The sequence below is a fragment of the Salmo salar genome, chromosome ssa12, assembly GCF_905237065.1.
Source record: "Salmo salar chromosome ssa12, Ssal_v3.1, whole genome shotgun sequence".
Taxonomy (NCBI): domain Eukaryota; kingdom Metazoa; phylum Chordata; class Actinopteri; order Salmoniformes; family Salmonidae; genus Salmo; species Salmo salar.
In genome coordinates this window covers 73721772-73737371 of record NC_059453.1, presented here as the reverse complement: position 1 = coordinate 73737371, position 15600 = coordinate 73721772, and the positions used below count along the sequence as shown (strand labels likewise).

General features: G+C 40.6%; 1 protein-coding gene across 1 annotated transcript in view; it reads left to right on the top strand.

The window, feature by feature from the left end:
- The first annotated feature begins 14689 nt into the window (after positions 1 to 14689).
- The window catches only part of LOC106565856 (protein FAM107B), a 48593-nt gene continuing 47682 nt past the window's right edge, over positions 14690 to 15600 (top strand). Inside the window, exon 1 of the mRNA XM_014133454.2 lies at positions 14690 to 15181. Within this exon, the coding sequence (XP_013988929.1) occupies positions 15158 to 15181 (24 nt within the window). The 5' untranslated portion in view covers positions 14690 to 15157. The remainder of the gene's footprint in view (positions 15182 to 15600) is intronic.

Genomic DNA, 15600 nt, shown 5'->3' with positions numbered 1-15600 from the left:
CACTGCTGAAGATCCGATTGAATGGACTACATTATACAGTTGAAGACGGAAGTTTACATACACTTAGGTTGGAGTCATTAAAACTTGTTTTTCAACCACTTCACATTTTTTTACATTTTAGTCATTTAGCAGACACTCTTATCCAGAGCGACGTACAGTAGTGAATACATACATTTCAAACCTTTTTTTTTTTTTACAAATTCCTTGTTAACAAACTATAGTTTTTGCAAGTCGGTTAGGACATCTACTTTGTGCATGACAAGTAATTTTTCCAACAATTGTTTACAGAAAGATTATTTCACTTATAATTAATTGTATCACAATTCCAATGGGTCAGAAGTTTACATACAATAAGTTGATTGTGCCTTTAAACAGCTTGGAAAATTACATAAAATGATGTTATGGCTTTAGAAGCTTCTGATAGGCTAATTGACATAATTTGAGTCAATTGGAGGTGTACCTGTGGATCCATTTCAAGCCTACCTTCAAACTCAGTGCCTCTTTGCTTGACATCATGGGAAAATCAAAAGAAATCAGCCAAGACCTCAGAAAAAAATTGTAGATCTCCACAAGTCTGGTTCATCCTTGGGAGCAATTTCCAAACGCCTGAAGGTGCCACGTTCATCTGTACAAACAATAGTACTCAAGTATAAACACCATGGGACCACGCAGCAGTCATACCGCTCATGGAAGGAGACGCCTTCTGTCTCCTAGAGATGACCGTACTTTGGTGCAAAAAGTGCAAATCAATCCAAGAACAGCAGAAAAGGACCTTGTGAAGATGCTGTAGGAAACAGGTACAAAAGTATCTATATCCACAGTAAAACAAGTCCTATATCGACAAAACCTGAAAGGCCGCTCAGCAAGGAAGAAGCCACTGCTCCAAAACCACCATAAAAAAAGCCAGACTACGGTTTGCAACTGCACATGGGGACAAAGATCACACTTTTTGGAGAAATGTCCTCTGGTCTGAAGAAACAAAAATAGAACTGTTTGGCCATATTTACCATCGTTATGTTTGGAGGAGAAAGGGGGGGGCTTGCAGCCGAAGAACACCATCCCAATTGTGAAGCATGGGGGTGGCAGCATCATGCTGTGGGGTTGCTTTGCTGCAGGACGGACTGGTGCACTTCACAAAATAGATAGTCTCATGAGGGAGGAACATTTTGTGGATATATTGAAGCAACATCTCAAGACATCAGTCAGGAGGTTAAAGCTTGGTTGCAAATGGGTCTTCCAAATGGACAATGACCCCACACATACAGTCATGGCCAAAAGTTTGAGAATGACACAAATATTAATTCCCACAAAGTTTGCTGCTTCAGTGTCTTTAGATATTTTTGTCAGATGTTACTATGGAATACTGAAGTATAATTACAAGCATTTCATAAGTGTCAAAGGCTTTTATTGACAATTACATGAAGTTGATGCAAAGAGTCAATATTTGCAGTGTTGACCCTTCTTTTTCAAGACCTCTGCAATCCGCCCTGGCATGCTATCAATTAACTTCTGGGCCACATCCTGACTGATGGCAGCCCATTCTTGCATAATCAATGCCTGGAGTTTGTTGCAATTTGTGGGTTTTTGATTGTCCACCCGCCTCTTGAGGACTGACCACAAGTTCTCAATGGAATTAAGGTCTGGGGAGTTTCCTGGCCATGGACCCAAAATATCGATGTTTTGTTCTCCGAGCCACTTAGTCATCACTTTTGCCTCATGGCAAGGTGCTCCATCATGCTGGAAAGGGCATTGTTCATCACCAAACTGTTCCTGGATGGTTGGGAGAAGTTGCTCTCGGAGGATGTGTTGGTACCATTCTTTATTCACGGCTGTGTTCTTGGGCAAAATTGTGAGTGAGCCCACTCCCTTGGCTGAGAAGCAACCCCACACATGAATGGTCTCAGGATGCTTTACTGTTGGCATGACACAGGACTGATGGTAGCGCTCACCTTGTCTTCTCCAGACAAGCTTTTTTCCGGATGCCCCAAACAATCGGAAAAGGAATTCATCAGAGAAAATGACTTTACCCCAGTCCTCAGCACTCCAACCCCTGTACCTTTTGCAGAATATCAGTCTGTCCCTAATGTTTTTCCTGGAGAGAAGTGGCTTCTTTGCTGCCCTTCTTGACACCAGGCCATCCTCCAAAAGTCTTCGCCTCACTGTGCGTGCAAATGCACTCACACCTGCCTGCTGCCATTCCTGAGTAAGCTCTGTACTGGTGGTGCCCCGATCCCACAGCTGAATCAACTTTAGGAGACGGTCCTGGCGCTTGCTGGACTTTCTTGGGTGCCCTGAAGCCTTCTTCACAACAATTGAACCGCTCTCCTTGAAGTTCTTGATGATCCGATAAATGGTTGATTTAGGTGCAATCTTACTCGCAGCAATATCCTTGCCTGTGAAGCCCTTTTTGTGCAAAGCAATGATGACGGCACGTGTTTCCTTGCAGTTAACCATGATTGACAGAGGAAGAACAATGATTCCAAGCACCACCCTCCTTTTGAAGCTTCCAGTCTGTTATTCGAACTCAATCAGCATGACAGCGTGATCTCCAGCCTTGTCCTCGTCAACACTCACACCTGTATTAACGAGAGAATCACTGAAATGATGTCAGCTGGTCCTTTTGTGGCAGAGCTGAAATGCAGTGGAAATGTTTTTGTTGGATTCAGTTCATTTGTGTCACGTCCTGACCAGTATAGGGGTTATTGGTTATGGTAGTTTGGTCAGGACGTGGCAGAGGGTATTTGTTTTATATGGTTCGGGGGTTATGTGTATGTAGAGGGCTATTGTATTTATGTGTTCCGGGGTTTTTGGTGTATGTTCTTGTTTTGGGTTTCTAGGTTTTGTATTTCTTTGTTGGCCTGGTGTGGCTCTCAATCAGGAACAGCTGTACATCGTTGTTCCTGATTGGGAGTCATACTTAGGGAGCTTGTTTTCACCTGTCTCTTTGTGGGTAGTTGTATTTGCACTGCTGTTGTTTAGCCTGCAAATCTGTTAGCTGTCGTTCTTTGTTTATTGTTTTTCCGTGTTCGCTATAATAAATATAATTATGAGCACCCAACCCGCTGCGCCTTGGTCTAATCACTTCGACAGACGTGACAATTTGCATGGCAAAGAGGGACTTTGCAATTAATTACAATTCATCTGATCACTCTTCATAACATTCTGGAGTATATGCAAATTTCCATCATACAAACTGAGGCAGCAGACTTTATGAAAATTAATATTTGTGTCATTCCCAAAACTTTTGGCCACGACTATACTTCCAAAGTTGTGGCAAAATCGCTTAAGTAACAACAAAGTCAAGTTATTGGCCATCGCAAAGCCCTGACCTCAATCCCATGGAAAATTTGTGGTTTGAACTGAAACAGTGTGTGCGAGCAAGGAGGCCTACACACCTGACTCAGTTACGCCAGTTCTGTCAGGAGGCATGGGCCAAAATTCACCCAACTTTTTGTGGGAAGCTTGTGGAAGGCTACCCAAAACATTTAACTCAAGTTAAACAATTTAAAAGGTATTGCTACCAATTACTAATTGAGTGTAAGTAAACTTCTGAACCACTGGGAATGTGATGAAAGAAATAAATCATTCTCTCTACTATTATTCTGACATTTCACATTCTTAAAATAAAATGGTGATCTTAACTGACCTAAGACAGGGAATTTTTTACTAGGACTAAATGTCAGGAATTGTGAAAAACTGAGTTTAAATGTATTTGACTAAGGTGTATGTAAACTTCCGACTTCAACTGTATGTTTGTGGTCAAAATGATTGGATGTGAAGCTCAGCTGGAGCTGTCAGCTGACTAATCACGTGACCAGAACCCAGAACCTGTCCCATGTCAGAATCAGTTTACTTTCATTTTGCCCATAAAAACGAGGGTGCGGTTAGATGTATACACGCATCTCACTGGTACCATGATATACCGGTCACCTACTGTCCCTTTGACCACCAGCTCAGACAGGTAGCACAAGTTCAACAGGTAGCAGTATCACACCTCTAGAGGTAGTATATTCAAAGACGGTCTCGGGGAAGCTATGTATGGAGTTGAAGCAACTCTCTAAATATGCATAAACTCCTAGTGAAATAACAACTGCCATATCTCCATCAAAAGTCCTTTGGGGCAGTATGAGTTGTGGACATAGCTTAGCTGACACTCTGTTATTGGGGTGTGGCATGTGGACACAGTAGTATACATCCTACAGAGTTATACTCCACATATAAGGAATCTGCACTGAATGGCTAGAATTGGTCTACCATGAACAAAATCCCATTTAACCCCTGACATGCAGCCAGATATTGTTTCATCTATGTGTTGATCATTCCTGATGTCTCCCAGTGTTGACAAAAGCTGTGTATGTTAGGGTTGCTGTTGGTCACACCTTTTTCTGTGCTTCATCTGGTCTAAGCCCTCCATGGTACAGCCAAAGACCAAAGCCATTCCAACGTTTTTGGGTACAGGATTATTTTATTAGACTCATTTTTGTTTCAAACGCAAACTTCGAGGAACATAGCATGGTCAACAATATTTTTCTTGTTGTCTGCTGTACCATTAAAAATGTTTAGGCTTATTGAAGAGTGAACAAACTCAATCAAACGCAAGTAAGTACGACACCTACAATACAGACACTAATGAATTTGATTAACCAGACATTTTCGGAAAGAATTTAGAATGATGAGATTCACAAACCTTCTAATGACATACTACTGGAACAATTTCACTTTTAATTAATGATTCAAATAGTTAATTAAACTGAGATTGTTGCTTTAAGCTGTCCACTATTTAGCCTTTTTCACTGGTTTTCCAGTAATGCAACCTATCATCATACCCTCATGGACGCAGTGGGGTTTATAGCACAACCATAACTAAATGGCATCCTCTTTCTTGTCAATATACTCAGTGCTTTGATGCTCTCCCATCGCTGACGGTAACTCACATTAATCACAGCAATAATTTGTTATTTAATTAACATTTAATTAAACAATTAAGTGAATGTAACGGCAATGTGTTAAGCAGCTGTCCTAATCGGTCACTAATGAGCACAGTAATTCCCTCACAATTGAAATTCACCTAAACTCATAATCATTGCTTATTTATAATCTGAAAAATTATCTGAAAAACAACCAAAACAAACTGCAAATGCATCCAACAAGTTTGTAGAATGACAAGCTTTATGCAGTCATTGCGTGCTTGGAATATCACACCAAATACTACACTTCTGACTATTTTATTTATAACAATCTTTAGTTGTGTCAATAATGTTGACCCCTACCTTTTTGAGAAAACAATTATTACTTGTTAAACAAAATCTCTTTCTCTGAATAATTGTATTAGTATAAAATAATATAGTTTCCCCAAAAATGTTATACAGTCATTATTACTCATCTTTATCAAGGGTGTCAATAATTTGACCGCACTGTACATCAATACTTCAGGGTGACATGAAAAAATATATGAGTCTCATAACGGCACATTACTGTTGTATCTGTGGGGAAAATAGTCTAATGTCTTCTTACCGGTAGATTCAGGAAAAGTCAAAACATGTACGGCAAGGCTATCCAGTTAAAAAGCTTCTGCCTATAGCTTAGACATTAATGGCATTGCATGTTAAAATAACATGTTTCATATTTAATAAGCCCTTAAATTGTTGTTAATACATTTCCATCTCAATTACCAGACCAAGTTGAACAGCAAGACAAAGGAGCTGATCGTAGACTACAAGAAATGGAGGGCCAAGCATGCCCCCATTCACATCGACGGGGCTAGAGTGGAGTGGGCACGACAATGCCTATTCCCCTCAGGAGACTGAAAAGATATGGCATGGGTCCTTAGATCCTCAAAATGTTATACATTTGCACCATTGAGAGCATCTTGACTGGCTGCATCATCGCTTGGTATGGCAACTGCTTGGCATCCAACCGCAAGGCGCTACAGAGGGTAGTGCGTACAGCCCAGTAAATCACTGGGGCCGAGCTCCCTGCCATCCAGGACCTCAAAACCAGGCCGTAAAAAAATGTCAAAGACTCCATCCATCCAAGTTATAGACTGTTCTCTCTGCAACCACACGGCAAACACTACAGGAGAGCCAAGTCTAGGACCAAAAGGCTTCTCAACAGCTTCTACCTCCAAGCCATAAGACTGCTGAACAGTTAATCAAATGGATTTCCAGACTATTTGCATTGACACCCTTTTTTATCATACATTTTTTGCACTGACATTCTTGCACTGGCTCTATACACACTCACTAGATTCTACCCAGACACTCACACATACTACACTGACACTCCACTCCAACACACACACACACAAAAAAAACACACATGCATATAGACGCCACACACACACACACACACATTGCTGCTCCTCTGTTTATTATTTATCCAGATTTTTTACCCATACCTACATGTACAGTACCAGTCAAAAGTTTGGACACACCTACTCATTAAAAAGGGTTTTCTTTGTTTTTACTATTTTCTACATTGTAGAATAATAGTGAAGACATCAACATGATGAAATAACACATATGGAATCATGTAGTAGCCAAAGAAGTGTTAAACAAATCAAAATACATTTTTTACTTTAGATTCTTCAAAGTAGCCACCCTTGCCTTGATGACAGCTTTGCACACTCTTGGCATTCTCTCAACCACCTTCACCTGGAATGCTTTTCCAACAGTTTTGAAGGAGTTTCCACATATGCTGAGCCCTTGTTGGCTGCTTTTCCTTTACTCTGCGGTCCCACTCATCCCAAACCATCACAATTGGGTTGAGGTCGGGTGATTGTGGAGGCCAGGTCATCTGATGCAACACTCCATCACTCTCCTTCTTGGTCAAATAGCCCTTACACAACCTGGAGGTGTGTTGGGTCATTGTCCTGTTGAAAAACAAATTATGTTCCCACTAAGCGCAAACCATATGGGATGGTGTATCGCTGCAGAAGCCATGCTGGTTAAGTGTGCCTTGAATTCTAAATAAATCACAGATAGCATCACCAGCAAAGCACCATCACACCACCTCCTCCATGCTTCACAGTGGGAACCACACACGCGGAGATCATCCGTTCCTCTACTCTGCGTCTCACAAAGACACAGCGGTTGGAACCAAAAAATCTCAAATTTGGGCTCATCAGTTCAAAGGACAGATTTCCACCTGTCTCTTGTTCATTGCTCATGTTTTTTGGTCCAAGCCAGTCTTTTCTTCTTATTGGTGTCCTTTAGTAGTGGTTTCTTTGCAGAAATTTGACCATGAAGGCCTAATTCACACAATCTCCTCCGTACAGTTTATGATGCGATGTGTTACTTGAACTCTGTGAAGCATTTATTTGGGCTGCAATCTGAGGTGCAGTTAACTACAATGAATTGTTCCTCTGCAGCAGAGGTAACTCTGGGTCTTCCTTTCCTGTGCGGTACTCATGGGAGCCAGTATCATCATAGCGCTTGATGGTTTTTGCAACTGCACTTGAAGAATATTTCAAAGTTCTTGAAATTTTCCAGATTGACTGACCTTCATGTCTTAAAGTAATGATGGATTGTTGTTTCTTTTTGCTTATTTGAGTTGTTCCATGCAGGAAGTGGCCTGTCTGACAACGTGTGTTTTATCTTGGCTCTTTTTATTGAAGACTGAGGATCTTTGCAATAACGTGACACTTCCTACGGCTCCCATAGGCTCTCAGAGCCCGGGAAAAAGCTGAAGGTTATCGAGGCAGGCTCTGGCTGAAACACTTTATCGCGTTTGGATAGTGGCCGCTCAGAGTACTATGGGCTTAGGCGCGTGCCCGAGTCGACCGAATGCTTTCTTTTCTTTTGTCTGTTTACCTAAACGCAGATTCCCGGTTGGAATATTATCGCTTTTTTATGAGAAAAATGGCATAAAAATTGATTTTAAACAGCGGTTGACATGCTTCGAAGTACGGTAATGGAATATTTAGAAATCTTTTGTCACGAATGCGCCATGCTCGTAACCCTTATTTACCCTTTCGGATAGTGTCTTGAACGCACGAACAAAACGCCGCTGTTTGGATATAACGATGGATTATTTTGGACCAAACCAACATTTGTTATTGAAGTAGAAGTCCTGGGAGTGCATTCTGACGAAGAACAGCAAAGGTAATCCAATTTTTCTTATAGTAAATCTGAGTTTGGTGAGTGCCAAACTTGGTGGGTGTCAAAATAGCTAGCCATGATGGCCGGGCTATCTACTCAGAATATTGCAAAATGTGCTTTCACCGAAAGCTATTTTAAAATCAGACACCGCGATTGCATAAAGGAGTTCTGTATCTATAATTCTTAAAATAATTAGTAATTTAGTAAATTCACCGGAAGTTTGCGGGGGGTATGCTAGTTCTGAACGTCACATGCTAATGTAAAAAGCTGTTTTTTGATATAAATATGAACTTGATTGAACAAAACATGCATGTATTGTATAACATAATGTCCTAGGGTTGTCATCTGATGAAGATCAAAGGTTAGTGCTGCATTTAGCTGTGGTTTGGGTTTATGTGACATTATATGCTAGCTTGAAAAATGGGTGTCTGATTATTTCTGGCTGGGTACTCTGCTGACATAATCTAATGTTTTGCTTTCGTTGTAAATCCTTTTTGAAATCGGACAGTGTGGTTAGATTAACGAGAGTCTTGTCTTTAAATAGCTGTAAAATAGTCATATGTTTGAGAAATTGAAGTAATAGGATTTTTAAGGTATTTGAAAATCACGCCACTGGATTACACTGGCTGTTGCGTAGGTGGGACGAATTCGTCCCGCCTAGCCCAGAGAGGTTAAACCCTTTACAATGAAGATATGTAAAGTTATTTGGATTTTTACAAATTATCTTTGAAAGACAAGGTCCTGACAAAGTGATGTTTCTTTTTTTGCTGAGTTTCTTTCCTTTTTTTCTTATTTGCTAGTCTTTTCTTACTTTTTAACTCTGCATTGTTGGGAAAGGGCTCGTAAGTAAGCATTTCACCGAAAAGTCTACACCTGTTGTATTCGGGTATGTGACAGATAAAATGTGATTTGAACAACCGTAAACCCAGTGTGCTATTCAAAGTGAATGCACACCAGCTCACTTTGCCTTTCTTGTAAGAAGTGTGGGCTGCTTCGATGGCAAGATGTGAGTTACGGGAGAGAGGTACTGAGAACGGGTAATTTTGGAACTGAGCACACATCTCAATTGTGAGCGACTGCCTCGATTTTCTTAGGGCTAGGCATCCCGTCAGCGGGACACCTGTCGACAACATCCAGTGAATTTCGAGCGTGCGCAATTCAAATACAAAATCGTAATATTAAACATTTATGAACTTACAAGTATCTTATATCGGTTAAAAGCTTAAATTCTTGTTAATCTAACTGCATTGTCCGATTTACAATAGGCTTTACAGCGAAAGCATACCATGCGATTGTTTGAGGACGGCGCCCCACATCAACATATTTTTCAACTAGCACAGGCTTCATAAAATCAAAAATAGCGATTAAATAATCTCTTACTTTTTGAAAATCTTCCTCTATTTGCAATCCCAAGGGTCCCATCTACAACATGCATGGTCGTTTTGTTAGATAAAATCCTTCTTTATATCCCAAAAAGTCAGTTTAGTTGGCGCCATTGATTTCAGTAATCCACTCGTTCAACATGCAGACAAAGGAATCCAAAAAGCTACCGCTAAACTTTATTAAAACAAGTCAAACTACATTTCTATTTAATACTCAGGTACCCTAAAATGTAATTAACCTATAATAGTTCATACAGAAAGAAGTATGTTCCATAGAAAAGTAAAATTAGCAAGTGTGCGTCTTCTTCATCGTGTGCCCACAGATTGATTTCCAACTGTGACTCCTTGTACCAAAACTCAAAATTCTTCCTCATTTTGGAAGAAACAAGCCTGAAACCTTGAACCAGGACTGTTGACATCTAGTGGAAGCCATATGAATTGCAATCTGGGAGCTGGAATTGCATAGGACCCATAGCTTTCCATTGAAAGAGCTTGGGATCTCAAAAAATATTCTGGTTGGTTTTTCTTTGGATTTCTGGCTACCATATCAATTGTGTTACAGTCTCATACATAATTTTAACATTTCTACAAACTTCAAAGTGTTTTCTATCCAATGGTACCAATTATATGCATATCCTGGCTTCTGGGCCTGAGTACTTTGGGCACGTCAATCAGGCGGAAATTCAGAAAAAAGGACCCTAGGCTTAAGAAGATATATATATTATGTAGCAAAATTTGAAATGGTGTATTTTACATTGGATAAAAGTACAGACAGAGCTAGAAAATTGTATATCATACACTGCAGTTGAGGAACAATGGAAAAGTAATTCTGCTTTGAAAGTTGATAAACTTGTAACCCCACTTTTGAGAAAATGGCCCTAGAATGTTTTGGTACCCCTACTAGAGAGCTCTTCTTTGTCTACACCCATTCAGCATCGTTCACACACTCTTAAATATTAGCCCCACCCATCTCTTTAAGGATTCACATTTGAGGCCATGTAGTTAACACACCCTATATCAAATAAAAGCAATGTTTATTTGTGACATGCACAGGATACAGAAGGTGTAAACGGTACAGTGAAGTGGTTACTTGCATAGTCATAGTAGCAATATCAAAAAAATAAAATGTCCAGATAAAAATATTTTAAACATTTTTTTCATTATTAGATGATGATAGTGCCTGCTAAATTCAGGGCATCAATGTTGTTGAGAAAAGTAGCAAAAGGTTTGTAGTTCTCAATGGCTAATGTTATATCTTTCAAAAACGGCGCGGTAGAAAGTACTGTCAACACATTCTGAATAGCTCACATTATAGACAGAAGCATGCTACATGGCAGACCAATCCAAACTCCTCTCCCGGCATGTCCACCCCATCCATTATCACAGCCAATCAAGGCTAGCGGGAAGGTTCCTGTATTATCTTTATGGATGGAATACAAGTTTGTTATTAACCCCTGTGCGGCCTCCAGCGAAAAATCCTATCGCCATTTGCATAACAAAATTTAATTTAAAAAAAATTACATTTTTTTTCCAAATTATGTCGTTTTATAGATACACCTCTCCTGAATCGAACCACGTTGTCCGATTTCAAAAAGGCTTTACAGCAAAAGCAAAACATTAGATTATGTTAGTATATCGTAAAAGTAGCCACATAGACATTTTCCGACCAACCACATGCATCACAAATAACCAAAAAACAGCTAAATGCAGCACTAACCTTTGACAATCTTCATCAGATGACACACCTAGGACATCATGTTACACAATACATGCATTGTTTTGTTCGATAAAGTTCATATTTATATATAAAAACAGCATTTTACATCGGTGCGTAACGTTGACTAACTATTTTGCATCCGATGAAACAGCGCTACAATTTACTAAATTACTATTCGAAAACGTTTTTAAAATGTAATATTGTCATTCTAAGATTTATAGATGAATCTCTTGAAAGCACCTGTAATGCCAGATTTAAAAATAACTTTACTTGGTAATCACACTTTGCGATAAAAGGGATGCGATACTCAGAACAATAGGCTAGCAATAGCAATAGGCTAGCCATCTTGGAACAATCGCATATCAAATCTAGTCTTGTATCAATAATCCCTTACCTTTGATTATCTTCATCCTTAGGCACTTCCAGGAATCCCAGGTCCACAACAAATGTATTTTCGTTCGAAAAAGTTCATCCTTTACGTTCCATTAGCTTGTTGTTGTTAGCGCGTTCTGAAGGCTGCACCAAAAGTTCCGACGTGCGCGGGGCTACTCTTTCAACAAAATGCATTTTTTTCTTATTTAGGTTCGTTCAAACATGTCAAACGTTGTATAACATAAATCTTTAGGGCCTTTTTCAACCAGAGCTCCAATAAGATTTGAGGGGGACGATTGCATTGTGTTTCAAAACGTTTCGAAAGGGGAGGGTAACCAGGGGCGCCGGCGTCATAATGGTGATGGTCCTCTCCGTGTGACCACGTTCCACAGCGTGTCATTCTGTCAGTTTTCACAGTAGGAGACTCAAATCACTTTGTAAAGACTGGGGACATCTAGTGGAAGCAATAGGAAGTGCTCAATGAACCATAGCTCACGGTATGATTAATAGGCAACGTGATGAAGTTGAGATCGCAATTCAGAATTCCACAATTCCACTATCCACAAGTATTAATTATATGCATATCCTAGCTTCTGAGTTTGAGTAGTAGGCCGTTTAAAATGGGCACGAATTTTTTTCAAAATGCGCTGTGGCGCCCCCATCCTAGGTGACCGTCAAGAGGTTAAGGCACTTGAAAGTTCACATGTTCCAGAAGGCATTTCTGCCCCCAAAAAATGTATAAAAAAAAATGAATGTTAACGTTCAAATGCCACTCCTGTGAAGTAGTGACGTGCGACATACGCCTAGTTTCCTGAAACGAGTTCCTGAAACGAGTCACAATTTAACTGCAGTGTCTGTGAAAGAGCTGAATTGAGCACACAGCCTACAGATGGCAGTAGAAACTCACTATGTGACACTGTTGCCCAGTCTGTTGCACTGAGATAGCAGAGATTACTAAATATGTATAAGTGGCTGTGCCCTAACAGTCTTAACAGTCTTAACTAGCTGACTTTTCTTGCCTCTCATTCTGCATGACTTCTAATCTGAAAATGAACGAAACAATCAAATATAACTCAAGGTCAAGGCCACTCACCCATTCCGTAAGGGAGCAGCACAGGGAAAGAATACTACAGTATTCCAAAGTATTGGGACACAGTCTGGAAATGTATACTGTACAGTTTGAAACAGTGTGTAATAGTGCAATGTGACACATTTTATTCATTTTAGCAGCACGAGTAGCGTTTACAACAACATCATGGTCGAGCTGAACATTGTCCTTGTGAATGGTGAGTTTCATTAGAGAAGCCCTTCTGTGTAATAGAAAAGGCATACACTTTAAAGACACTTAAAGGCACTTTGACAACTTTTGAATAGTTTTTCAGTAAGTTAATTCAAATAGTTTGTTTCTTTCAAGGAGAAAGTGGGGAGATTGAAAAGGTTGATTCCTTCAACATGTATTCTGAAAGTAAGTGCCACTGGTCTCTGCATATAAACAGGAATTCAACATAATAATAAAAAATACAATGTAACTTCCTGGTACTATTTTGGTGCATCCTAAAGAAATAAGCTTTAGGTAATTAACATTTTACATTGCAATTCGTAGGTATCTGGTAAATAGTGGCCTGTAAAACCATGCATAAAAAATGCTTCCTGCATTTAGGTGAGGACTCGTTGGTGTTTCCTGAGGGAGATCAAACTCCAAACAACTGTTCTGGTGGCCTCAGATGATCCAGTGACAAAGTAAGTTGAATTGACTTAATTGATATGTAATTGATCCCAACCCTGCACAGTAACTCCAACTCTGGATCGGGAAAGACTAAAGGGACTTTTCTGACCAACATCCAACTAGACAAAATCTAAAACTGTCTGATGCTGTCTCTCAGGATGACTGATGCGATCAGGGAGACGTTTGTCAGTCTGGGGAGCACTGAGGTGATATCACTGGAGACCAGAGATGGCTGGGTCTTTGTTGGAGCAGGTGATATGAATGGACAGAGCCCCTTTGAGAAGGTACAGTAAGAATGTACTTTTCATTTCAAGGTTATAAAGTTGAAAAAAAGCATATTGTATGCACTTTGTGTCATACATTTTCTTGTTTGTTGGTGTACATCCTCCATATGGGTTGTGAAGAACAATGTTGAGACAAATGTGTATGATGGCTGGCCAGGTGTGGTGGAGGTGGGAGGCTGCATCCCGAGGAGGAGCAGAGAGTAAGGAATATGATGGTTGCACGGAAGAGTTCCTTTACATAGCTGTCCTCATTATTCGATATGTAAAATATTACTTGTTGATGTCTAGTTCTAGTTTACTTCAACTCTATCAGTTTATTTATCCTTTCAGAATTGATATATGATTTTAGAATACTTTTGTAGAATAAATGTATTGATTGTACATCATCTATAATATTTGATAGATAATGTACAAAGGGACTTCTCTTTCTCCACCTGTCTTACCCTAGAGGCTGTTAAGCAAATGGTAGAAGCAAAGTTGTGAGTTAAAGTTTCAGAGCTACATGTAAACTTAGGAAAGCAAGTAAGATGGAGTGAGGGAATGAGAACAAGAACAAAGACATTGTGTGTACAGTAGGAGTGAACCAAACCAAAGGTGGCCTTTGAACTCTCTGTGGGCTGCCTTAGCTGTGCCTCCAGAGCTAGCCCTCTGTGATGTCATAAGCTTGCCCGATCTGTGGCATCTGCTTCTAGTGGCCAAATTCCCGGAAAGGGAAGACACGCAGAACCCAGGGCTGTATTTCATTCAGTGAACAAGGGACAAGGGAGTAAACAATGGCATAAGCGATGGAGCAACTGTCTGGAATGAAATGCAGCTCTAGCAGAGCCTGAGAAGGTGAGAAGACAAAAAGACCATAACAAACAGCTAGAAACTCCCACACACACACACTCACACACCTAGGCATAGTCCGTCCAGCCCAGTGCTGTCCAGCTCCTGGAAGTAGCCAGGGTGGTGACTGGTGACAGTGACAACCATGACACAGTGTGCTCTCTTCCTGGCTTCCTGCTCTGTCAGGCCCAATTACCATAATCCCCCCTTCTGTCCTTAAGTCCGCTAAGAGTGGGGAGTCAGCCAGCAACAGGTGGCTGAGAAGGGTCAGCTCTTCTACACTGGCCATGCTCACAAGTCCTTACCCTCACTCACACACATACAGTACACACACTCCTATCTCTCTCTCACACACACACACACTACCCAGCCTTCTTTCTCTCCCTCTCTTTATACAATCTGACTCATAGCATGACCTTGCAATAGTTGAGGTTTGATTTGTGGCGTTATGGATCCCTCCTCAACCAGCCAGGACAGCCAGTCTTAAGGAACACCTTGTAAACTGGTATTGTCTGGAGTACAGTACAGCACCCCTGTCTGTTGTTGTCACGGTGCCAGAGGGAGAGCTAGGAGGCTCCTCTTCGCCCCCGTCCGTCTGCCCCCTCCCTGGAGCATGCAGGAAGGGTGGACAGAGCAGAGCTGAGCTGAGGGAGAGCCTGGAGCCTGGCCCTGCCTAGAGGAGTGGAGGGACTTAGAGGAGCTACACCTGACCAGGCATACGGATTAGAGCGACCTGCACATCCAGCAGTATGGGGGCATCTTATTCAAAGAAGGTAAGTCAGCTTCCTATTCTAAGACGGGTTGGAGTTGCTGTTCAACACTGTTAATTTGTCATACTATACTGCCCCAATACATCTTGTTAGCCATATATTTGTTTGCTTATTTATTTATTTATTTACCTGTTGATGGTGTAGTTTAGGTATAAGGGGGAGTCACATGAGTGGGCCTTTGTGCTAGACTACAACTTATAACTAAGCTGTTATCTAATTTGCTGAATAGTTAGGATTTATTTGAAGACTCATAAAGAACCAAGAACACATTTTGGCTTAAAATAGACAGAGACACCTGTGTCTGTTTACAATAACACTATATTCAGTGTATGGTAACTGTGGACATTACAGACTAACAACATAACTTAATCACTTGGCTGAACTTCACACAGAACATAACAACTTGTATTACTCTGTCTTGA